At 41.7% G+C, this 27,180-nt stretch overlaps 1 protein-coding gene across 1 annotated transcript; it reads right to left on the bottom strand.

Annotated features, from left to right (window-relative positions):
• Positions 1-112: 112 nt before the first annotated feature.
• On the bottom strand, positions 113-21,303 carry LOC142946629 (thiamine transporter 2-like). Its single transcript, XM_076088067.1, has 6 exons — positions 21,133-21,303; positions 8,161-8,523; positions 5,254-6,010; positions 1,883-2,075; positions 561-702; positions 113-256 (listed from the first exon to the last, which is right to left on the bottom strand). The coding sequence occupies exons 1-6, from the start codon at positions 21,301-21,303 to the stop codon at positions 113-115; spliced, it is 1,770 nt and encodes a 589-aa protein (XP_075944182.1).
• Between the last annotated feature and the right edge of the window lie 5,877 nt (positions 21,304-27,180).

Genomic DNA, 27,180 nt, shown 5'->3' with positions numbered 1-27,180 from the left:
TTACATCATGGTGATGACAGACTGATAACTCAACCACATTGAATAGCTTGATGTTCATGTAAGTATGAATCTTTAAACGTCTTTTTTTTGATTGAAAAGATAATTGGGGTCTTCAAAGGCGTGAGGCCTCTGGCAGGTTGGTGCCTCTCTCTGTCTGGTTGCCTCCAGCGGGACGCTTCATGTGGAGCACAGTATACACACCTCGGACTGTGAACAGCAGGGAAATGGCAACAAAGTACGAGGCGTAGATAAGGAACTGAAAAGATGTGAGGGGGTTACTTGCACTGTGGATGATGACTTGTAAATCAAAAAACAAAAATCACCCAGTCATTCTATTTTGATCCGTCTCCTTCTGTATGCTTATTAAAAGGCCCTTCAAACAGCATCATTTTGTTCTGAGGCCTTTAATCAGCACTCTTAATTGTTTTTATTTAAGCTCTAATAGAAGCTCTTTATATTCCAAGTTAAGTTCATACGTATAACTCAGTATTCTACTTTCAATGAATGAAATATAAAGCCTATAAATCATCTCCTGAACTCAACGTGTGATGTGTGAGTACCTGCGAGGTGATGGTGAGCTGGAGAGACTTGGAGCTGATGACGATGGCGGTGAGGACACTCTGGAGGATCGTGCCCACAAAAATGTTCATGCCGAATACCAACGCGTAGCGCTCCCTGCTCAGCATCTTGGCTATCTGAAAACTGGGAAATACATACATGATAGTGCTCATACGCTTTGATTAATTCAGTTATAACTTATAGTAATATGAACATGGACCTACAACAAAGGATAATCAAATATTGAAAAAATGAATTAGACAATTTGGTGGTATGAGCTAAAGTCAGCATGCTATTATGCATGAGGATGCATAGCAGATTGTATTAACCCTATTCACCATCCTATTTTAGGGTTTTAGCATGCTAACCTTTACTAATTAAACACAAAGTATAGCTGAGGCAGATGGAAATATAATTTGTTATTCATTTGGTTATAGACAACAATTTTGAACAAATACAATGTTTGACCTGATTGCGTTTGTTTCCTGTCAATTCATCGAAAATAGACCACAAGTTTCAACCTCAGCGAGCCACAATAAAGGAAAAGTTAGGGCACCACCAAAGTCATTAGGATTCATCGTCTGGAACCATGAATGTCAATCCGTCTATTAGATGTTAAGATATTTCACGAGATAAGTAAAAACCTTAACTTTATGGTGGCAACAGATAAAGTTAATAAGTCATCCGCATTGGGATTTATCTTCTGCGGACATGGTTATACTGTATCTATCAAATTGTATGGCAATCTAGCCTCACATTTCAGGGACCATGAGAGTAATATATCCAATAATTGTTGAGATAATTCAGTTTTGACCAATGTGGTGGACCGGCCAACCGTCATTGCCATCGCTAAAAATGATTTGACTGAAAGCTCTTCATTTTGTCCCACACAGCAGGGACAAGATATGAGTGTCACAATGATATAAAAAAAGGAAAATAACCGGAGTTGAAAACAAGCAGAGTAATTCATTTATCTTGTGGTGTTAGTGGCGGATGTAATTGACTTATGTTGTGCTCAGGGAAATCTTTGCACAATTTGAGTATTAAGCATCGCTGGAGCCCAAATTACACACGCAAGTACAAATAAAAAGATAGATCAACCTGCACGAAGTGATTATGTCGTTAACTGTGCAACAACACCATTAAATACAGTTAGGATGCGTTTGGAGGTTTAGAATACTCTCCACTCGCCATAGAACCATTGCAGCCCGTGAGGATCTAGACTTGTTTAACACACAAAACATCTTTGTGGTGTCATACATTCAAATTCAACACAGTATTTGTGGACTGTTGTGCTGCTGACACTTCTATAATGCATTCTTACATGCAGATGGTGGTGAGCGCCATGTAAACGGTTTTGAAGAGGAAGAAGCACGAGTAGCTGATCCAGATGTTGTCAGTCAGATCCATGAGGAATATAGCTCCTGCGATCAGGAACGTGAAACCCCCCAGGACCAGTTCCCCCCACACAGACCACTCCAGAGACATGTGTCCCACAGCAACAGTGGCTGCGGCTCCTAAAGGAGAACACATTCACTCTGAGTCACTGCATGACTACCGGGTTACTTAATGAATTACTGAAATGTATTCACAGTTCATCCCAACACAGTCAAATATATTCAGCTTTGTCTTCAATCTGTCACATAATATCTATGTCTACATGAAATAATGACAATCTTTAGCAGCAGGAAATGCATAGATATAATTCGGTCCAACATTTGACTAGTTGAACTCTTCTCTTTTGGAAAGTGACGTTTCTCATTTCAGCCACAAGGTGGCACAGTGTAGCCCAGGCACATCACAAGACTCCTCGTATGACATGTGAATTAGTTATGAGACCTTCATCCCTGTCGATGGATGTACGATCGGGGACTCCACTGGCTCTTTGAAGCATTGGTTATTTTATGACACTTGTCTCCCTTTTTTTGCCCTCTTTTTATCTTTTGAAATTCTCTCTGGTTTCATCCCCCGACTCTTCATCTCACGTCACTTTAACTTGCTTGCTACATATTCATCACAATTTCCACAACTACAACTGCCATGTCGAACCTTTCTTGTAATTGCTGAAGATTGAATAAAAACTAAATCTGAGGCGAGTTCAGTGTGGTGAGGGTAAATAGGGAATACCAGAGACATGGATCTCTTCACTCAGAGCTCTTTATCCACACGACTATGAAGAGAAGCTAAGTATAATTGCTTCACTCATCTAAATGTGTACATTGTCCATTCGTGATCAATCAGTGCTAATAGTCCAACATGGACACCACTGGAGCTTGTGTGTATTTAAGATATACTTAATCAATCCCCGGGTGCTGATAAGCAGAGGTGGGTCAAATGGAGACTGAATAATTGGACCAGTTTCCACAGCAGTGTCAATTGGAGGCTTAGCAGGGTCAGCAGGAGCCAGCTGTACAGCTTCATAGAGAGGAATCAATAATGCAGCTGGGCTCTACAGTGTTTAAATTGGTCTCAGTTTAATTGGATACGTTTTTGTACTTATTCTATGTTTTAACCAATTGTATATGTGACAGCAAGAGGTGTTAACAGAGATCTTGAAAGTTAGAGGTTCACCAAAGGTATTAAGACTCATCCCCTGAGAATCTGGAATATCAGCAGCAAATTCCACAGCAATCCATTAAATAGTTGATGAGATATTTAGGTCTGGACCGAAGAAGTGGGCAGACCCTCCATAAAGCACCGATAGAGCCATGTAGGTAGTGTGGCTAAGAGAAGAACAGTCAGAATTGATGGCGAGGGTATCTCGGTATCCTGACTATTAATCCCGATTTAAGAACTGCATTATTGTTTCCAAAGATTTGCTTCTTACTGCCCATGTTTTCCCAACATCATGACCACAGTTTGTAACACGGGCTTTCTGTTTATAATCTGAGGTATTCATGCCCTATTTGAGTTAACCTTGACGCCATCATTAGTTTCACCGTAATTGTAGTTATGAAGGTTCAAACACAAGCTGCATGCAGGTCACCCTGCTTATGAACCACTTTGTAATATGTGTGGCATAGAAGAGGAAAAATATGTGACATCACGCTGCGTTTGGCTTTTCACGCTGATTAGATAACATCATACTGTGTGTGTAGTGTATGTGTGTGTAGTGTATGTGGGGGAGTGAAATATGTATTTGCAAGCTTTAAACTGTGTGTGTGTGTGGCCTGAATCTAAACTGAAAAAACAACAAAAAATATCGCCCCTTTTGATGAATGGTTGGGAGAAACCATAACTCCAATTATGAACAGTCAATTTTTTAATTGAACAAAAGACAGGAGGTATTTCTGAAAATATGGGGCGTACTTAATTACAATATTGAATGGCTAGAGTTAAGCTGACAATGTTATAAGATGTTATCTTGGGTTGTGAGGGATGGCCTGCATTGTAGGTCATTTTGTTATCATTATGATAAGTGTCCGATAGCAATGTGATAAATGATGTCCTGATAGTGGCAGTAAGTGGGACAAGGGTTGCTACTAAAGGCGATTCTTGTAGGGTAGGTTTCTTACATTATGACATATAAATGATACCTCTGAGGATGACATTTTCCCAATACATTTCATTACTATTGGATATGTCCATAGCAGCTCTCTATGTACATTTATTGTTATTTTTTCTCTTATTTTCAGTCGGTTTTTTTATAGTTGTATTGCTATTATTGTTTTAATTCTGTCTGGCGTTACCTCTTTTGCAATAAAAACTGAATTATAAATATGTATGTTTGAAGTGTAAATTATTTGTAATTACTGCTTGAGACCATAGATAAAAAGATGGAAGCCTGATTTTCAAAGGAAAAGGAGTTGCACACTATACAAAAACATATTACTGAACATAACTCAGTTTGTTCTGCATACACATTTTGTTTTATCTTAATCCTAATGAGCTACAAGAAAATGTTGTTTTCGAGCTCGAGGGCGTACAGTTATTAATATACCGAACATGAAAATAGTAAATTATGTGCCGTATTCTGCCGTATTTTATCATGCTGGTAATCCATATTCATAGCTTCCCTTTCGGATTCCACCAACTTTTTTTTTCCTCAGGGAGGTCTCAGTGTGGAACAGAAGAGAATACAGCAGGGATCTTTGGGGAAATATCAGACATGGGGCCCTACAGCTTGACTGCATGTTGGGCAGAACCATTTACAAGTGAAATGCATACAGCTGGATGCGGTTTACACGGAGTAATTGCCTTTGGGGAATACAGGACTGTATCAGTTCTATAATCAATAAAAGTGTACTGGCTGGATGGCAGCAGCTGCTGTACCCATATGGGGATGAGAGCAGGCAATTAAACAGTCTAATTAATGTTGCTGCTATTGTCTGCCGTACTTTGGGGGTTGTGAATACTGATAATAGAAAGGGATTGACTTTTCTTTCTGTCTATTTATTCAATTATTTTTTTTGTAGCGGAATGTGTACAATGAAAATGTTTGGAAAACAAAATCCACATACCAGCACCTCTAAAACTCAATAATCAATAAATTATGTCTCATCATTAAACTGCACAAAAAAAATGAGTTAAAGACTTCATGGAGAGCTACAGTATGTGCCGGGCTATTTCTTTGCAAGGAGCCTACAGTCAAGGCTGTTAATTGTTAATTGTTGTTAAATGGATTATTATTTCCGATGCATTACATGTTCATCTTGAAGCTTGTTAAAGTGGTGCTTGTAACGGTGCATTAGTTACCCGACAGTGTGCTGAGGCTGTCCACCCCTCCATTGTAGGCCGTGAAGTTGTGGGGCTGCATGTAAACCCAGAAGAGCTGGACGTACCCTGTAACCTGGTAAAAGCCACATCTCCCTGTAGCTGCCCATATGCAGAAGAAGAGCACGGCCACAGACGAATAACATTTCTTGCAGTCCAATACGAGTCTCCTAAACATCCTCCTCACGTGCCTGGCAGCCGTCACGCTCTTGACCCACGTGGAAAAGTCTTGGCTTTCAGAGTCGTGACTGTCTTCACCTGAGCTTCCCTGTTGGGCAGAATACGTCCCCTTAAGAAGTAAACTAGTCTCAGGCATGGGCAGGGAAAAGGAGGTTATGAGTGCTACGGAGACAGAGATGAGAGTCACAATAGCTAAGCAATACAAGGACACCCCAGCCAAAGACACTAGCAGTTGACCCAGCAGAGCGCCCACAGCGTAGCCCAGCAGCACGGCCCCTTTGACATAACTGGTCACTTTCTGATAGTAGCTAGGCTGCACCACACTGTAAATGTAGGAGAAATAGGCCACATCTGCTGCCATGGCAATGCTGTAGCTGAAGAAGGCCAACTGAGCCGAGCGGACCCCCGAGCCAACTAGTACCAGCAAAAACGTTGTGACATGGCTGAGCCCCTGGAGGATGATTACAGGCTTGTACCTGAGGAAGTCTGTCACCAGGAGGACTGGGATGAGGAGAACCAGGCTTGAGTAAGTCCACACGGGATACACCTGTCTTGTCACCTGGAAATGGAGGAAGGTGGAGACCTAATTATTCTTTAGAAAATGATTCCTAACTGGTGATTGCAAGAGTGTCTGTGAAACACGATGAGAGCAGCACTCCGTGATGCAGTTCCACCTCTTTTCATAATCAATGAAAAATGACTTCTGCATGCACATGATGGAACAGGAAGCACTTCGAATGAGGCTCATAATGTGATAAATTGATTCATTATAATATTATGACAATAAACACAATGGCTCCAGCTTGGAAGGCAGGTCCCTTTAAGCAACAATATGGTTATTAAATTGCTGTTCCAGTTAAGTTGTTTTTTGGCGTTTCACTTTAGCCTCGACTGAAATCCTATTCAAAGATGGGTTTTTATGGCAGTGGCACAATTTCAAATCTGCCCCATCTCTATCAGCTGTTATGTAACAAAACAATGTGTGTGAATGAGATCAGACAGTTGTTGTAAATAGTGATTTTTATAGGAAGTGTCAGAGTCTTACATAAATAAGAGGTTTGATAATGAGTCATCTGTCCCCAGCAGATAAATTATAATGACTTTGGTGTCCATATTCATTTCCTTAGTGGTACCATAAGGTCAAACTGCCCTCTTAACCAACACTTTGGTAAGGATAAACTGAATAAAGTAACACCCATAACCCCTGCTGTACCAATCAGTAGCTAGAACAGTTAACTTAACATTTTTCACACCAATTAAATAAATGTGCATTGAAATAGAGATGCCATTGTGCAAGCTGTTTGAGAGAAAAACTTAGAAAATTCCTTCATTGTACAGACTTGAGCTATTAGCTAATATCCCAACCCTTACTCTCCTAATTATGTTTGTGGCAAATACACATGGAACACTGCGGTAGTCATTCTGTAAAAGCATGGATCAAACCAACTGTGTTGGTAAGTATTCAGTCTAAATGCATCCTTAAGAGCTCCTTGAGCATATTTTAGTCACTCTTGTGTCAAATGTACTTTGTTGGTATACGTTTGGAACAGGACATTGAATCTCTGGAGTCTGCACTTTGTTCACCAACTTAGTAAATTCCTACAAACTTCATATGGAATCTCAACAGCCTCTCAGGACCACAAGTTGAAACGTAATTTGCATCATACATGGTTGAGCATGAAATGAGTACACCTCGGGTGAACCTGCCATAAAGTGGCTCCCAGCCCGCCTTGTGCATCACAAAGTGATTGTCATTGCAGAGGTGTGAAGGACTCTATTCAGTTTCTTCTTAATGCCCCCATGTGAGGCGCAATGCTGTCGAGGCTCCCCCCGTTTCCTCCAGTCTGAACCAAAAGCTTTGAACTCTCTCGTGTAAAGAGGACAGCTCTGCTGATGCTAGTCTAGCTAGTGCTTACATCAGTTTGCAGTGGCTGTACATTATTATTAGTAGTGGTCTTTTCTCTCCATGTATGGAGAGAAAATAACATGGTGAATAATGTGAAGAAGTACCGGTAATACAAATTACATTAAGAATTCGTCCTCTAAGATGAATCCTTCCTCTTAGACAACATGTTAGACGATCAACAGATGTGATTACTTTACCTTGTACGGGTATTTTACACATTTGCCCACGTTTAAGAATAATCTTAACAAAGACTGGCGAGATTAGCAAAATTTTACTTATAAATTCTTGATCTTACTTATTTAAGTAACCTTCTGAACCTCTTTTTTAGTGCCACCATCAGGTTAAACATTTTGTGAAAGGATGTAATTTGACAACGTTAGGCTACATCTTTAGTTATCAGGTGGTATTGTTCAAAATATTATTTGACTCAATTTAAACTGACAGTTCACTAAACTATATTAGAGGCATAGCCAACAGAATGCCAATATTATGAGCACAGCATTAATATGTCATAATGGCATGAATAATGGAAAACAATTATATTGTCTTATATTTACTGACATATTACATTTGTAACCAATAAAGCAACTAGTTACTGTAGTTCTGACTATGTATTGACAGATGTACCTCTGAACCAAACATCCACTATTTGGATTCATCCTGTATATTCATAACTTTGTTTACATGCATTTAGATTATTCATATTATGTATATTAAAACAAAAACCTAGCAAACCTAATGACCTTAAAGCCTCCATCACTGCGCAGCAGTCACAAATCTCATTTCATAGCTCAGTGCCTCACCTGCTCGGTGGTGAGATTCTTGTAAGTCCCTGTGAGGAACTCTGTCATGAAGGGCTCTATAGGCCTCATCATGGAGCAGAAACCATAGATGCAGAGCGGCACGGTGGGGCCCACCCAACCAGCAAGGCAGGGCATATAATGGCCTGCCCAGCAAGGACTGCTACCACACTCCCCGCTCCAGCAAAAACCCATCGTTCCTCTCCGGCTCCCCGGGGACGTCTCGCCGTGTCCGGCGAGAGCACAGTCTACTTTAGGCAGTTTAATCTGTTGAGATATGGAAGCGCCTGATAAGGCCAAGGTGAGACTGATTGTGAACACCGAGTCACCTGCTTTGCCATTGTTGATTCTCTCCTCTGAAGTTTTCTACGATGAGACAGAAAAGAAGAAAAAAGTGAGGCTGTAAGGCATTAAGATGAAATATGAGGTAGGGAGCCTCGGGGACTCCAGCGGGTTATAATAAATACTGTCTCCTCCTCTGTCTTTATACAACACCTCCTCATTCCTGCAGATATTGAGGAAGGGGTGGAGGTCAAGCAGAGGAATATGTATGAGTGCGTGTCTCCATGCAGGTGTACACATCATACTGCCCGTACACACAAAGCATGTACATATGCTGTGCCTGTTTAGCTTCTGCCACTATTAGCCAGTGGAGTCTAAAAAACAAAGTGAGTGATGCATAAGATGATTCAACACTGTTTTAATCAAAGAGATATTAGATTATATAAACTATAAATTTACAAAATACTTAATGCACTTTCTCCAGACTGCTAAAGAGTTATGTAGACACTTGGACACATCCACAAATATCACTCAGCTCGGAATTAAATCGACCCAAATTTCAATTTTCCAGAGTAGCTCATCTGATCAAATTATCTTAACTTTCAGCGTTTTGTCTTTGTGACCGTGATAAATAACGAGTTCATAACTTTAAAGCCAGTTAGCAGGATGGCTTGGCAGTCAATTCTTAATACTTAGGGAAAGAAATAAGCAAGGCAATCATTCCCGAGCTGAGAATTACTGTAGTCTGTAATTTAAAATATCCCACGGCGAATTATGAGTCACCAGTGGGGTGTCAACAGAAAGCTCTGCCTCAGCTCAAACTGTCAGACCGCTGCCATGACTTAATTCTCAACATCAAGGTCACCGGATAGGAAAAATATTATTCATATTTATACATTTGGCATTTCTAGTTTAATGTTGTCAGATTTACTGTATGTGATGCTCAGTGACTATGGCTGGAGGGAGCAGATACAGAGACACACAATCTGACCTTCACACCATCAGAGTAAAACTGTAGTGTTACGAACATTTGGTTCTATTATCAATCCATGTTGTAGAACAGTAATAAATAAAATATTCACCCCTTTCATCTACAAAGTACCTGTGTTTTCTACAAAGTACCTGTGTTTTCATTAATGTGCTTCTGTATCAATGTTGCTGAGGTATTTAACTTAGTTAAATTCAAAGCTAATACCCATGATTACATGATAGGAGTAGTTATATATTTTTTGCATTGGCTGCACTGGCAGTATTTGCATCAGTACTACTCTTCCTTTGCTTCCTCCTCTTACGTTTCCCACATTGAAAGAAGCTTATACAACATAACAAAATACATTCTTAAAAAAACCTCCAGACCAAAAAATACGATTAACACAACACGACTGCAAGATGCTGTGCCAAGATCGCACCATCCAACACCCTCGCCCTACTCTCTGGACTCATTACGCTCTTAATCATCTCTGACCCGCAGTCTTATTCCTTATTAATCTACAGCAGACAGAGATGAACCTCATTCTCATTTGGAGAAGCCAGATTAACTCATTTTCTTTCTTTTTTTCCCCTCTGTAATCTCCTACAGTCTGTACTGGGACAGAAGTGATGATCAAAGGTATCTCTCCTCCATTTCCCCTTCCTTTCCGTCTGCAAATTCATGTGTAAAGATGGTGAGACGGCCTGATGATAGCTGGAGCAGAGTGGGGGCCATGGGAGGCAATGGCAGGTAAATGTCTGAAATTGCCTGCTGCGCGCAGTCGGGCCCAATGGAGCTCAGTGTGGGGAAGGACATCTAAAAGCTCAGGCCGCCATATATCGGTGTGTCACCTGCACCGGCTCAGTAAAAAAAAAAAATCCTTATAAGAAACCATTTGGAATTTGATTTTGGGGTGAACACGGTCGACACTTTGTTGAGTAAGCTCTGAAATGCCCGGGTTGACCCTGCTGTGAACAAGGAGTTTAGCACCATAAGCAAACCTTACTGTACCAGCACATCACAGATAGAACACGAGCGCCAGCTCTATACTTTTTTTAATCTCACCTTTGTCAAAGGGACATCTTTTACTACATGTTCTCCTTCTCAACAGCATTGCTCTTGGGTTATGTGATTTCCTCTCCATACCCTCACTTTATATTTCATCTAACCTATAGCCTATTTGTCCTTTCTTCATCATCACTTCTGAACTGCAGGATCTGAGATACAGCGAGTGTTCAAAGACAGCCCTGATGCATTGATTCCTAATTCTTCACAGACTAAACCCCTCTTCCCACAAGCTCCCTTCCCCCCCCCCCCCCATCCTTGCTGGCAAATCATATGAGGCCGCGGCAGTCAGGAGCCTGACTTTGAAACAAACAGTGAGTGTGGGATGGGGGTTTGGGTTGGTGTGTGTGAGTATATTGAGGTGTTTTGTGCGGCTCAGATAAGCATATGTTGGCAGTGGTTTGGCTGGAAAACAGAACTCCCACTGCCTTAAGCTGATAAGACTTGGAAGTTCTGTGCATGTGTGTGTTTGTGTGTGTGTGTGTGTTTTTCCCACCCTCCATTATGGCTCTTGTTGATTTCACTGGACAATGAGTTGGATGTATAATAAGGTGACTGCTGCAAGTTTCTGGTTTAAACAAGAAGACAAACACAATATAATCCAGCACCACTTACAAACACTTTTTTTTTTTTTTTTGAAATACTTTACATAAGTGCAACACTTCATTTCCACAGTGCCATTTTGATACAGTTCTCAACAAGACTAATGCATATTGAACATAGTGTAATTGGTGGTCTGTTTTATTCCTGAATATCTAGGTGAGTGTAAAATGAAGTAAAATACTTTTGTGTTAAATTTACAATATATTTCTTCAAAAGCCAAGTGATCTGCTGTGAACTATAGGTCTTTGGTGCCCCTAGAATCACGGGGCCCTGAGACAGAGTCCCTAAAGCTGGTAATTCAGCCTTCAACTATTACCTGCATCAGATTCTAACCTTATCATGAACCAACATCTAAAACAAATTTCACCATTTGTCAAACATAGATAAAATCCTGAAACACAGACTACATTTCACTCAACTCTACCAAATCAAACACATTACACCTGTGATGTAATAAGTTGCATATCAGCACTGGACTGTCTTAATGAAGCGAGTACTCATCTAAGAGTGCATTTCATTCCAATATACTGGATTGAATTGGAAAACATCCAAATATTTACTGCGCCAACAGATTGTTTGAGTGCAGTCTGGTAGTAAGATCGAGAACAGAGTGTTGAAACATCACGTTGTAATCATCTATCTGAAGGTTCTCAGGAAGCCTTTGGGCCAGAAGCACTAAATGCTGGTCATCATGGAAAGCACCCGTAACACTAGATGGAGCTCTTGCTTCATCATACACCCGCAACATCACTCCTCATCTCTGTGACGCACGGCGGTCATGACACATTCCTGACGATTTTTGACAGTCTCAAACTTGTGGGAGCTTCAGGATGAGCAGCACATGATTGACACGCTGATGGACGGACAAACAGTGAAAACCTCAAAAACCAGCTGTCCTTACCACGCGGCCATCTGCCGCTTCCTGTCTAATTGGATGATGAGTGCTTCATTTGGAACGCTTGCTTGATTGCTTAATATTTTGTCTCCACATGTTTTGAATTATCTTCCAGGCTTTCTATTGTTCCGACACGGTTGCAATGGATGTAGCAGAATTAGTAATAGCGCTGGCAGTACAAGCAGTAACAGTCAATAGATCGTAGCTGTAGCTGACAGCAGCCGTGATCTATTGACGTGCTTGTGGTGAAGATATAACTTGGTCTGCAGAATCATATAAAGTGCTGGTTGTTGGCTTACAGCTAAGCCCCTTTTGACATTTTGTTCACTCAACCATGGGGTAACATCTCCTGACACTGAGAAATATTGTAAAGATCCAGGATTTCACAGTATTCACCTACAGTAATGTGTAACAAAAAAATCATGCTTTATCCTCTCAACTCTGACCACAATGTACAATATGATGGATATGTCTGGACATTGCTGCTATGATCAAACCCAGAAAACATATGAATTGTACAGTAGAACCAATTTGTCACTCTACCTGTCAGTCGAAGGAAACATTTCCATGATGCATTCTGGCATAACTCTGAATAACCCTGCTGGATAACAGATAAAGGGTATGCAGGTATACAGTAAATACATGTTATCAGTTTTTACTGCAAACACTGCCACACCATTGCTAATTACTGACTGTGGACAGCCCCCAAAAAAGAAGAAAATCAAGAAATATAGTAACAGTATGTTACAGAATAATCAAATCAAATGAATATGTTAAGAAAAAAACAAACAAAAGAGAAGCTTGTGGAATTCAAATGTCACTGAATATCAATACGTCAATGGCACTGTAAAGCTCACAAGGAGCTGCTTCCGATCAACACTTCACATTTGAGCCAAGTGGACCTATGGCTGTCAGCGCTGATCCCAACCCTGTGACATTTAAAAGGGGAAACAAGGAGGTTTTTCACTGCCTCATTGCACAAAATGACAGTAATAAGGTGTGTGACAGGGATGATAGTCGTAGCTGGAATTTCTGGCATTCAGAGCTCAACTCTCTTGGCCATACTTGTTATTTTGATTTCAACAGAAGCTTTCTTCCTATTCAATCATTTTGTTTGTAAGGTAACTCTTTAAAGGACGACATTGGACTGCAAACAAGACTAAAAGCCTCGGGACCCTGAGGCAGTGTTTTCCATCAGTTTTCCATCAGTTTTCCATCAGAAATTGTCGCACATTGAAAAATAAGCACAACCTCATATTGTGTCGATAAAGTTTACACACAGACTCCAAAACTTTCGTTCGTCATTAATGTTTCATGAAAAGGTTTGGTCGCGTGCATTTTTTTCACATCCGTCAAAAGCCTTTGGACCGCTGTTTGATCACTCACAGCCACTGTATATGCAAAACGTCATCATCCAAAAAGGCATTTAATCAGCTGATTCACTTCATCTCCCAGAACAAAGCACTTTACGACAAACAACCTAAAGACTACAGAGATGCGGGATTTGAGGTGTGGCAGATTGCAGAACAGCTTAATTTGGAGATGATAGCAACCTATCACAAAAAAAAAAGAATATATGAAATATTAGACAGTAAAGAGTGTGCTCTAGGCAGCTATTTGATAGTATCTTGCTAATGTCATGCATTAATTATCCCCCGTTTTGGACTAGCGGACATACAGCTGATGCTGAAGGGGATGCCATTAGTTTTGCAGCTATTTGGCCATAAACCAAAGAAAAAAAACTGGAACTGATGAAGGCGCTGGACGCGACATTTTACAGAAATGCCAACCTCAGAGGAAAATTCAGAGGGAAGTCAGTTAATGTTACCCTCTCTGGACCATGAATGTCTGTGCAAAATGGAATGGAAATCCATTCTACAGTTGTCGAGATATTTCAGTCTGGACCAAAGTGGACCCGCTCATCAACCTACTCACCAACATGGCCATCCATGAAAACCCTTTATTTTTCTCACCTAGAATCCCCATCCTCTCTGATATATTGTCATGGGAGTACCTGGTACTTGGTAGGTATATATAGTTACTCCATGAATTCAGAAAAGGATCAAATTAACTTTCTTCATTTGCCAGAGTGTCATTCAGTGTATTTAGGGATCATTTGGGCTCATTTTAGTTAAAGCTTGCCCGCAAAACCAGGGAAGAAAATTGAATTGATTATAATGACTTTGCTGTGTGCAATGTCACACGGTTGTCCATCTATCAAATGGTAAGCTTTGTAAGGCTGGTGGACAGTGTTAGGGAAGTGACACATTCTAGAGTCCCTCGGAGCAATTTCTTCTGGTCCTACAGAGGTCACCGATGACTTAATACCACTTTAACAAGTCCTAAACAGATAAATGACTTGAAAAAAATTACTCAATATGGCAATGTTCACGGCAGTTAGAATATATCTATTAGGAGCCATGCATTAAAACTCATTAGAGCTTGTTTGGAAAGGATAGGAGGTCTTTGGCACCAATCAATCAAGGTCATTGCTAAGATGATACCATGCCATAGCTGGAGGGCTCTTAGACTGATGAGTGTCAGTGGCTTCTGGTGAGCGCTTGAGGGCTAATGTCCCCCTCACTGGGCTCCCCTCCTCGCAGATGAGTCCTGCTCTGACAGAGAGAGCTGCAGGAGGGGGATGGAAATAAAAGCTGACATATCAGCACCCTCTCCACATCTTGTCAGAGTAGTACTCTTTTGCCCCGATCCAATATCCAGAACCTCTTGTTCTCTTTCCACCCCCCCTCTTTCACCCTAGTTCTCAATCCTATAGGCTGCTCAAGTTAGCTGTGAATAGACTTTGTCTCTGTCTTTTCATTAACTCCCTGTGTGGGGGTTTGCAAGCACCCGTGAACGTGTGTGCATGCAATATTTTTAAACTTTCACCACTCCTTTACCGGTACCCCTTTCTCCTTGCCTCCAGTCTTCCTGTTTCGGTCTTTCCACCTTTTATCATCTTAATTTCTCCCCTTTATTCTCTCTGCATCTTAAGGTAATAGATCCAAAATTGTGGGGGTAATTATGGCAGAGGAGGAGGAGTAGCAGGAAGAGCACTATACGAAGAAGGAGGAGATGATTAGCTCAACAGTTATTTTGTGTGGTAGGACGGATTATTTTGTGCTGCATTTTTGGTTCTGAGCACCACTCAGCCTTCCGTTTGACAGCTCTCATCCAGATCCTTCAGGGTGCTTCCTTCCGCAATCAACTAATCATATTCTTTATAGTGCTGTCTTTCATAAGACTCTGTATTTTTGGCTCCCGTCCAAACAGGAAACAGTACTTAGTCTACATTATTTGGGCGGAGATCTGAGAGTCCTAAAAATTCAGGCAGGATTTAAATCATGGTAATAATTTACGTAATTGGTTAAAAAGCAAACATTTAGTCCAGACAAACAGACAGATAGACAGAAAGACAGATAGATAGATGTCCTTTTTCACATATGCCAGTATGTTTCTCACAAATCTTAACAACACTGGATATCTCTGGAAACACGAATTGTTAATTTTAACCTCTAGGCAGTGTTTCTAGTAAATGTGCAGTTGTGTGTCTTCTCTTGGAAGTGCAATTTGCAGCCATTCCCATTAAGCCTTAATGGGAAACATTAAATGAGAAAGAGAAAGAAAAATCCAGGCAAGATAATCAACAGTGCATTTCAAGCAGCTGACAATAAGTTGCACTCCGCTAGATTTAGGCATTATTTATTCTAATGAAAGCAGGGAATTCACTCTGAGGTCTAATGTCATACTATATGTTAATATAATCTTCATCTGAGAGAGACAGTGTGCCAAATCCTGCTTTCTAAATGACCTTGCAGATCAAGTTACCCTCGTGTTGATGCTCTCTCTTAATGGCATTGCCTCATTAGGAATTAGTGCTCTATTATTGGCCATGTGAAAATCAATCAACGCTCTGTGAATTGCAATCAGTACTCAACACTTCACACAGATAAAGAAGATATATGGTGGAATCACAGCACCTATTTGCTATTGAAGACTACATTAGTCACTTCAACTTTCAAAACAATGTAAGTCTCCTAGTTTAGATATCCCAGTGCTTTGGCATAACAATTTAGATTATATATGTCAAAACAAGATTCATCTTCAGTGATAGCACTTCTTACATCACTGCTCTCCTGGGGCTTGAATGTTTCCAATTTACAAAGTCTGTACTTGTATTGTAATTGCATGGTGCAATATCTGCGTGAACTAAAATGGTTTGTAATATCACCGCAGGCGGGGGGGGCTGACATGGTTAGCCATTGCTGAGCCCTTTGTTGGACTTATTTGAGCACTATTGTGACTCAGTCCACTACTTTGTGTCGTGATATTAATCACCGTGTAATGTATCGAGTACTAATGTCAAAGAACTGTTCGTTGCTGGGAATTTTTACATTGTCATTTGTCTTTTTTCCATCTGCACAAATCAACCCATGAAAAAAGGGCAGCTAATGCTAGCCACACATCCTATTGTGGTACGAATGCAACACTGAATCTGTGGGAGCTTTCGATCATTCAGCAGGTGCTGAAAATCATATTTGAAAAGTAATATTTCTCTGCTAATATTTGCAAGCTAAACTGGCTTTCACTTTCTGAATACAAACTCAACAGCACAATGGATTCTCCCAAAATCTGAATTATCTTCAGGGACAGAGCTTAAATCACAAACCGTTTATGTAATTACGCCATAGGCAGCGCTATTAAGAGGCATGGAGGGGGCTTGGCGGTGTGCTATGACCGGCTCTAGATAACTGCCTGCGATGAAAGTGACTTACAGGTCTGGCCTTGAGATTTATAGCACCCCTTGCCTGAACCTCGGGACCGGGCCCCCTGCGCCCGTCGCGTCTGCCTGGCATCACCATATACAGTATATCTATTCAAGCACTTTGTTTACAATTAAATTGTTTACTAGAGCACACAATTGTTTTCAAGAGGACAAAGTACTTCCCACATCTAGCCTCTTGCACCAGATTGATGCATTTCATTTTAAAATGTACAACATTTTTTGAACCCTCCCAGGGTCAGAGGTCCACCCACCCTAGTGGGAAACACTGGGTTAAGCAAGAATCGGACTGCCCATCGGGAGCACCATTGGGCCAGGGCTTTGATTGTGCACCATCATTTAGCTTCCCCATGCCTGATGCCCTAGCGCCGCCTATGGCCAAAGCTATACGAGTTTGTTCATAAGATAGGAAAATAAATGGCATATCAACATCCAAAAGATATACGACCATGACGTGCTCCAGTCAGTAGCGCACCACAGAAGTTGACAGTGCATCTCCTAGCTTTGCCTGCTCTCAAATGTCATCTTTACTCCCAACTTTTCACATAGCTCCTTTCAAACAGAGAACAGATACCAAGGCACAGTTTATTGTGTGCGTATATATGCCTCCACTGCTCTGTTAAAAAGATTCACAACTGACTTTAAAATCCACATTATACCACGTCTCTGGGACTCTCTGACTTGTGAACATGAGCATCTGCGCTGCTGTCAACACTGAGGTGCTCCTCCGACAAAGAGAGGAAGTAGGTATGAACTTTGTGAACTTGTAAAATGTTGGTTTGAACTTTGCAGCTGTGCTAACAGCTCTGAACCAGAATACAGACCCATATCCTGTGCTCTTCCTCAGCCACCTTTTCTAATTAATTCTCTATGGAGCTTCACAACCGCGGGGACCGGACCAACTCTGCTCTCTTGTTTCAGGCTGCATGAGACAGTAATAGATGTTCACCTATACAGAAAGAATTGCCCCAGGTCGCAGGGATGGAGGACAGTATAGGAAGTCAGAAGCTCACTGAATGCCATTTTCACAGTGGCTTTGTTTGTAGGAGTCAAGAGTTTTGTCACGCCTACATTTAACCCTCCTTGTCTGCTTGCTGGACGTCTTTACTGTTGTTCTCGTCTTGTGTACCACTGCTGCCAAGAAATGAGATCGTTGCCCGTTTTGGAAGGTGGAGCAACATTAGTGCACAACCAAAAGTGAACAATACGTACTTCTTCAAGGGCAGGTTATTTTTGAAAAGAACTCGTTTGTAAAAAGCATTGTCCCACCATATCTAAAGGTTTGTACACACAAACATTTGACAGAAGTGGTTGTGTGGAGGATGAAAAAAAAAAAAGAGCTTGAGACTTGTACTTGAAGAGAAGTTATCAAAGCTAAAATTCGACGTCTGAAAGGTGTGAGTGTTCAAAGACTGAAGAATCAAAGAAGAACTAGATAGCAGTGTTGGGGTGCTTTGTTCTTCCCATGCAATGCAGACATGATTCTACTTCTGCTCCACATTTAGCGTACCCCGGCTCGACTGGAACCAAACTTGTGGCGCCTTGTTCCAGAAACAGCGTTTATATGAACCAGTGTTTTAGGCAAAACCTCTCCCAGATTCAGATAAAACTGCCAGCATGATAGCTCCCCAAATTTCATCCCCTTAAATTGTTGGATAAGGATGCAACCTTGGCTGCTCTCACTTGGCACCCAGTTGTTTCTGATTGGAAGCCTTCAAGCTGAGCCAACGAAGCGAAGCATCACGTTTGATCTGCCAGGGCTCAGTTCCTTCATCCACACGGAACAGTGGGAAGCATAAAGAGGAAAGCCAAAAAAGGACATCTATAATTAGTTAGTCAGTTAGGCTTCACCTCTCTCCAGCTCTCTCAGCTGGCCAAGACCCCCAGTATAAACACACACAGTCACTCACACCCACTGTGCCCGCTCCCCCTTTGAGATTCATCTCGACTCACGGCTCTGCTTTGTAATTGCCTCACAAGCCTGGTTACTGAGAGCCAGCCTATTAGGAGAGCACCGGAGTGGAACATAACATTTTCAGTTTCAATTAGGTCTATGAGGGCATACATAATGCACGGGGGAGGTTTGGTCCCCTCGGAGTGATGAACTGATGAACTCATGTGGGGAAAAGACACAGCAGTGGTCAAAAGAGCTGAGCTGAGCTGACCGTTTGCGCTGCATATGGCTGTACGATTTGTCAGCTTTAAGTGAATTAGTTTGTGCTCATTGGAATGTGGAGATAAGTTTGGAGAGAGCATTTATGTGTGTGTGTGTGTGTGTGTGAGATACAGGGAGAGAGCGAGGCAGTAAGCTTTAAAAAGAGAGGAAATTGCACCAGGCTGAACTAACTGAATTACATTCACACTTATGTGGCTGCAATTACCTGGTGTGGATTTTGGCTAACCGAGGTTGCAGCAATCCCCACACATTGGGACCTTATTATGGAAGTATATGATTTTATGTCATCTTGTAGTATGTATGTAATCATCTCAACCGACTCCCTACGGATACATTTGCATTGAATTATTCTCCGCTGCAGTTGAATCGCAGTCAAGTTGAGCCACTACAGCATACCACTTCCTCGTTAAAAGCTTACGGAGAGACCCCACAAATTACAGAAACATCATAATATGGGAACTAGCAGTGTTAACAGTAGTGCTCATATAGATGCAAACGGCCTTAACATAAGAATCCCAGATGAGCAGAAGCAGAGCCCCAAGGTCACGGTAGTTTGATTCATGCTTCGATCATTCACTGATGTGCTTTTAAATGGTGCATTAGCTTTAGCATTAGCTAAAGAGACATTACATACATAGTCAGTGACCATAAATATGTGCATTGAACTGGATGAAATGACTTTGACTAATGTTTTGAACACCTAACCTTTTAGTATGCCCTTCACTAGTTTTAGTTGCCCAACCATACATTAACAGTACGTTTATGATTTGTAGTTGATATAATACAATTAATTAATTAATATGGGAGAAAGGAGCAAATCAAAGAAATCATTATAGCAACGTCGCAGTTCAATTTCACTGCTGCCTCCCTCATGCATCCATCTCCGTGGGCATACATCTTACCTTTTTCTCTACCCTCTTTGGTTCCTGTACTAATGAATGCATCCCTGAACTCAGAAGGGCTTGCATACGATTGTATAGACTTGCAAGACAGATGCTCTGAAGGCCCCCGTTTCTCAGTAGGTTTCTGCTTCCCTGTTTTGACATTGTGCACCTTCAGGCTTCCAACCTTCATATCTCTGCCATCATCTATGTCTGCCAGTTAACTAACTTTGCAGACTCTGAACTCCCTGGCTTCCCTTCACCTGTCAGTTCCTCACAGCCAAAGGTCTTGTGGAGCATATCGTTGACTGTCTCCCTCACTTTCACATTCACTCTCCCTTCTTACAAACATTATGTATGTAGAGGCCCCGAAGCGGTGTTGTAAACCAGTTTAAAACTCAGTGTTGAAGTTGAGCCAGTGCACATAGTTCAGTGGTTCATTTGTTACCTGTATCAAATATTTTTTCCAACATTTATATAGAATTCTGGTCTTTATTTTTGCATTGTTGAATATGTTCAGAAATAGGTAATCAAACCCTAAAGAGGTAAAAGAACAGGAAAGGGCACCAGTTAACAGTCTAGATTTCACTTTGCTTTAAAAAGTAGTACGATTTATTCGTACTTTTTTCAAATTTTCATTTTGTGTCGTCATGTGGTGCTATCAAGATGATAAATTTCAGTTTTTCCAGAAGTATCTGTTTTATTATGTCTTTAATAATTATTTTTTGCATCCTAGGATCATTTTGTGAATAATATATAGCTTTCTTTAGGTTGTTCGACTTCACAACCTCCTGTAGGGCCCATCTCTCAAATGTGCACTGGGTTGTTTTTGTTTCCGTCTATGTGACACACAAACAATCAACCACTTAAGGCTGCATCGTGATGTGTGACCATCCACAGGCAGAAATTGACTCTACCAGAGAATGACAACAGGCAGCAGGCCTTCACCCATGCAACGGCGACCTCTTTGTGTGTGTGTATTTATGGGATCCGTCAGGCCAGAGAGGCCAAGTGTGGCCGGGTGCCCGCCTCAGCCAGGGCAAACAAGACAGGACAGAACAAGCCATTTTCTCCAACCCCCTCTGGTTAAACTCCCTGTTTCCACACCAGTCGCCCTGGAATTGCTCCATCTCTCTCTTTGAGCGACATCCTGATGGCACAGTGGGCAGCAAACCCAGTAAGCAAATAGGAGCAAGCCGAGGGTGAGACAGCAGTGGGAAGGCGTGGGTGAACACATTAAATGCCATACCACAGAGAAGCAGCTGATAAAATCTCAAACGCTCTGTTTGGGTTTGTTTGGTTTTGAGTTGGCCTGCAGACATGCCTCTCCTGGGCATTCGAGATCATGTTGACATCCATCTTGTTTATGTCCATCTGCTGTTTGTTCAATTCCAACATGGACGGGGCCGGGTCGAACGGTGTTGTCTTGTCGGCTCTCGGAGGTGTACGTGACCCTCCCTCGACCCTCCTCTGAGCCTGACTGGCCCGCATGTCTGTGCTTTAGCTCAGCAAGTCGAGCTGCTCTTGGATTCCCCCCAGGTCCTGTTCACTAGCGTAGGATCACAGGGTCAAAGAACCTGGCTTTACTTTAATTTCAGACTGAATGTCCCGAGGGCTAAATTGTTAAGAACACACTGTCCGGTGCGTTACGTTGATTTCCGAGGTGGCTGGCCAGGTATTACAGCACAGGCAGTGGACTGTCCATCTTCTATTCAATGATTTCCCCACTTATCCTGCTGCAAAATGGATTATTCGTTGTTGTATTGTGTGTTTGTGATCTACCACGGTACAGGTATTCACCATGTGCCTGTGATTTGCGTTATTAATTTGTTTTTAATATGTGTGCTCCTTTTCGTGCCTACACAGTGAATACATATCCTCATGGGGAAAACACAATTAATGAATCAATCAATCATGAAGAGCTTTGGAATATTTTTTGAACCGATATCAGCAAAAACATGCATGTGCCCGTTTAATAAAATGATATACGTAGGTACCCAGCGACAAAGATAATGTAGTTTTGTTCATAATAACGCCCAGTCCCGCTAGGAGGCTGTTCATCCTGTAAGCATGTAACACAAACTTCACACCCGATTGTTGAAGAATCCTTTCCAAAACCATTAATGGGCATTAATCTGCTTTACGTGACCATTATTTAGCAGTCAGTGGGGTCTATTCACTCAATTCTGCCCACGCACTCATTAAAGTCAACGGAGTCCTCCACATTCTGCTAGCATTACAGCAGTGGGTATTAACAATTGCCATGTCCGTTGTTTACGGTCATTATGATAATTTTGGGTGAGTGGCTGTGGAGGGAGGCCTGAAGGGACGGGCTGTCAGGGTTGCTGCTAAGCAACTTCCTTGCAAGATTTTATAACTTTTGGAGCCAGTGCTGCAAGCAGATTTCGTTGGTAACACTGGGCTGCGTGTTACAGCTGGACACTTTGAAAATCTACTCTTGGTTTCTCCAATGTTGCTGACCACAGTTCCAATGGAAATGTTTGATTATCAAAATGATGCGCTTGCATTTCAACAAAGTTCAGGAAAATTCAACTGCAGATCATGCAATATGATAGCAGCTATTGAATGGACCTCGTGTTAAGCTGTTTTGTAAACTGCCAAGTCAAGAATGAACCTTTCGTCTCAGCTTTAAAGACAAAAAATAGAATATCAAACCACGAGTGCCTAGATTTTGCACTTGCTATGCAATTTACAAGTGACTGCACCTGCTCAAGACGGGTATAACGGGTTTTATAATCTACTGGAATACCAAGAGGCTCCATGTAGTGAATTTAAAAATGGGGAGCACTCATAAATAATAGTTGTCCATGCTGTCAGTGGATCTGTATGCAGACTCAGTTGTGAAAAAGATACTCTCTGCTTCGTATCCCTTTATCTCAGCTGTACAGCTAAAAGAAAACAGACCGTACAATTCACTTGATAGTCCATGATTTTTTGGTAAAAAAATAAATTGCTCTTCAGGGGAGCATAGACAGTCCCAGTTACCACTGGGCAGCAAACTGTTTGAGTGGGAGAGAGAGCACGATCCCGCTCTCCGAGGATTCAAATCGTTATTTGTTTGCGCTTAGATGTTATGTTAATTGATTTTGAGTGAGAAGGCATCTGCAATCCCCTTTTGTCCGCACTGAAGCTGGATTTTGATCAGCGCTGGAATTGACTTTTGTGTTTGAGCCAACACAAGTCAAGCATGTTAGAAAGCAAGAGTGCCGGCAAAAACACCACAACGTCCCATACCGAGTCTCGGTTTAAAACTCTTTGATCTTGCTCCCACTCTTTCATTCCTCATGCATGTATTTCCTCACACATGCAGAAGGCAACACATGAAATATAAATCATTAATATCATATTTGTATAAACCATTTGTAAATTATCCATGACTCTTCTAATGAGCTGTCAGAGCACTTTAACTACCTCATAACGCCTTATTGATTGTGGCACGATGTGTACATGCGCAATCAAGGCTGGTGAGCTGAAAATGCATTTAGAGTTCCCATAGAAACCCAGGTTTGAACAATTGATCCATGCTTTCGTACTGTATATATTTAAAGGGCAGTCAGCAGTCAGATTATATGCAATAACACAATATAATGAATAATTGATTCGTTGCTCTCGGGTAAGGGAAGGAAATGGTTGCCAGGACAACCAGTAAAGCACTACATCTTCTTTCTCGCTCTCTCTCTCTCTCTCACACACACACACACACACAGTGATAAGGCTGTCTAATTTGCCCCGACTTCTCTGTCTCTAGACAGAGAGGTCTACCTCCACATGGACAGCCTTTAATTGTTTGACTTAGAGGTTCCCCTTCCATCTCACCTGAACACACACACACACACACACACACACACACACACACACACACACACACACACACACACACACACACACACACACACACACACACACACACACACACACACACACACACACACACACACACACACGCACACGCACACAGTAGTCCTTCCTCTGATAACGGGAAAAGCCAAACAACTCCCTGTATCTATATCACAGATGTAAGAAGATGTATAATCTTTGTACCGTTTTCTTTCATCTGCTGGACATCGTTTCGTTACCAGTGTGACACAATATAAATGGACCAACAGTGCCATCAGTGTCTGATATGTTGATTAGCATTTTATTCACAGATCCCATATTTTTATAAAAACAGGGTAATTAGCTGGCAGCAGAATACAGTGTGTGCAATGATGGGCTGTTCTGCAACGTGGATGGGCGCTGGGCACTGCTATCTGTCATTTTTTGGGGTCTATTTAAATCAACATTCATCTGAATCCACCAGTTTCAGAAAGAAACTCGCTCAGGATCGATAAGTGTATTGGTACATTAACAAAAACATGCTAAATCTATTACAGTTGTGTAACAAAGGGGATTTGGGGATTTAACCCGCCGCGAATAAAGAACTAAATCTGATCAGGAATTAAAGATAACTATTGTTGCCTGTATTACAACCCGGCTCAAAGGCTGAAACATAAAAGGGAGACAAGACAAGTGTAAAAGTAATATATACACATGTATTTAAAGAATACAAAAACTAAACCAACAAAACAAATAAGCAGCGTGTCAGCCAAAGAAGAGGCAGCGCGAGCCATGTTCAGATGGTGCGTCTTTATAGCGGTCACCACACCAGACTCACGTGGGGCTCATTAGCTGCCAATCAACATCCTGAAAGACAGAAAAGACAGCAAACAGGGCACAGACCCCTAGTGGAAGGGAGGGGTCATCACACCTGCCTTTGGGCCGACACACAAAAGAGGTTGAAAAGTCACAGCTGCAGTTATTCTTGGAGTACAGTAATTCTCACAAACAACATCATGAGAAATCTGAGATAGGTTTTTGCTCTTGCAGTGAATACTCGGCTTTGATCTAATGGGTATAAAGCATATTAAATGTATACAGATGACAGGCCCTATACAGAGCTCCATTCACATTTTTCTTTGATTAAAAAAAAAACGTCCTCAAAGCTCCAGGTTCCTTTGATGCTTTTTAGAAAAAAAACCCTCAGGTGTGGCAGAATGATGTAATGTTGAGCTGCTCCTGCGAAAAGCAGGCAGGGACCTTAAACATCCATGTGTATGCAGGGGGTTAAGATGGCTCAGGCTCAGGAGAGTTCCTCTTTCTTCCTATCTCCCTCCCTTGCTCTATTCATTAATCAACCCTTTATTAAACAAAAGCCGCTTCCAGCACTGCCTAAAAGATGCATAGATAATCTTGACATGAAGGCAGAGTATTTACCCTCCTTACCCTCTACCTCTTCACTGCATGGTAATGGGGGGGAAAGCTCTTGCGCTGTATAAAGACCAATTGAAAACACCAACCTTTGTAAATATTACATACAGTTCTGTTTAACGGTCTTTGAGCTATTGTCCATCAGAAAGCCCAACGTCTGCTGCCAAGTACAGTCTGTGTGGATAGAGGTGACGTGCGTGGACAACATGAATGGTGAGGTGAATTATCCACTGCGGAGAGTCTGGAATTTAATTACCACCCTTCGACACTGACGTTTTTAAGGACACGGGCAATTTCGAGCACCATTGTCTAACCACTCGCAGGAAAAGCGATACAGCCGAGCCGGGCAATCAAACATCCCACGGCCAAGAAAACTGGGCCAGGGTGTACTTTCTTTGAACAAGACAATTTAAAAGTTATAGTTTACTAGTCTATGGCAGAGGCAAAGGCACTCAAAGGGCAAAAAAAAAAAAATGATAGCGTGTAAAGGTTTCGATGTGTGTAACAATGACAATGAGGTGTCGAACTGGAAAGGAGCCCTTAATAGGTGCCTGCCTGCCCTGGGGACCGCACTCGCGTCTTTTGGGTCATCCATTCACAAGACAGCGGTGCATTCTCCTCAGCGCCAATCAGACAATTACAGGCTCCATAACAGGAGGCCGCCTACTGGCAGCGAGGCAGTCTTTACAAGCCCTGCATCTCAGGCAGGGGGAGACGACCCTGTCACTATATAATAACTATGATGAATATGGCAGTGGGTTTACGGTAACACCACTGTTTCTGGTAATGTGAGGTTGGGTGCGAAATTACCATTCATGGGGACCAGACGGTGTACCCCCCCTTTGAGGCTTCGAAGAACAGTGTATAATGATAAAGCCAGGGAGAGTATTAGTATTAATCTAGACGTGGTGAACATTTATTAGCGTTAGAGGGAAGGGGCAGCACTAATGTTGCTTCTCACCAGCTGCTAATGAACCCAGTTATGATGGAGATGCCAGTTTGGAGTTGAGCAGGAGGGCAGAGAGAGGGGATGTTTTGCTACCCCTGCTTTAATATGAAGTTATTTTATAGAGTGGTGCCAGTCCATTTTATCCTGCAATTATTAATCCGTTCGTTTCAATGAGGTCTAAGCAGACCCCGCCTGTTTGGCTTAAGTCCACGTCTCTTCGATTGCACTGAGCATCAATGACTCTTCAGCACATTATCCAACCGACCAATGATGCTGATCATTTGGGGGGCTCCATGCATTTTAATGTTCGACCTGCAGCCCATCTAGACATTACAGCAGTGGTGTCTGAGAGCAGTGATAATGATACCACGCAAAAGTGTGTGCTAGTTGTTGGGAAAGAAAAGGAGCCGTGTTTGAGTCATCAGCATATATAAAACTAAATTGTTGACATCAATAGAATTATTAATGTCAGTAAACTTATTAACGATTATTAATAATAACGGGACACCACCCTGCGAACAGGGACCAATAACCAAACTATAAACTAAGTCTCATAATTAGTATTCACTCACAATGTCAATAGTCAAAGTACTATTACTGATCTGGCTCCACAACGCCACTGCCATATGCACATTATCTCATCTCCCTCCCCCTCCCTTCGCAGATGTCCTCCTTCTCCTCTGCCTGCCGATGCATCCACCAAGGTTCCCAGCCTTGCTATTGTTTCCGTGGGAAGAGGGTTAAGATAATAACGTTTATGGTGAAATCAGGATGACACTACAGCAAGCCAGAAATGCTAAAATACCTTCGATATAACATTTATTATTAGGTTTTAAATGAGTCTGGTTGGCCTCATCTGCATATGTTTAGGTGTAAGCGATACAAGTTATAACTAAAAGAACGGCATGATACATTTCATCTTTTAAAAGTAAATATTACATCACAATTCAATGATTTTCATGGATCCATTCAATTTCCGCAGGTTCCTCCTTCAATGCGATTTTCTTTCTCCCTCTGGTTTCACATGTTCAGTGGCACCAAAGATAGTCAAGTGGGGAAGCGCCCCACTTAGGAACACGAGTGTTTCTTGCTGAAAGTGTGCCGAAGTGAGCAATAAAAATGCCCTACACAATGTCCATGTATATTCTAAG

Source organism: Anarhichas minor, unplaced genomic scaffold (genome assembly GCF_050575085.1).
Source record: "Anarhichas minor isolate MPS153535 unplaced genomic scaffold, ASM5057508v1 ptg000010l, whole genome shotgun sequence".
NCBI lineage: Eukaryota > Metazoa > Chordata > Actinopteri > Perciformes > Anarhichadidae > Anarhichas > Anarhichas minor.
The sequence above is the reverse complement of the archived record's forward strand: the minus strand, read 5'-3'. Positions and strand labels throughout refer to the sequence as shown.

Excerpts from the sequence above, each read along its gene's own strand:
- LOC142946629 (XM_076088067.1), bottom strand. The coding sequence starts at position 21,303 with ATGCGGGCCAGTCAGGCTCAGAGGAGGGTCGAGGGAGGGTCACGTACA. Across the intron at positions 8,524-21,132 it reads CGAATGCCCAGGAGAGGCAT|AAAACTTCAGAGGAGAGAAT; the intron begins GTCTGCAGGCCA and ends GTCTCATCGTAG. Across the intron at positions 703-1,882 it reads GCGCTCACCACCATCTGCAT|TTTTCAGATAGCCAAGATGC; the intron begins GTAAGAATGCAT and ends TGTATTTCCCAG.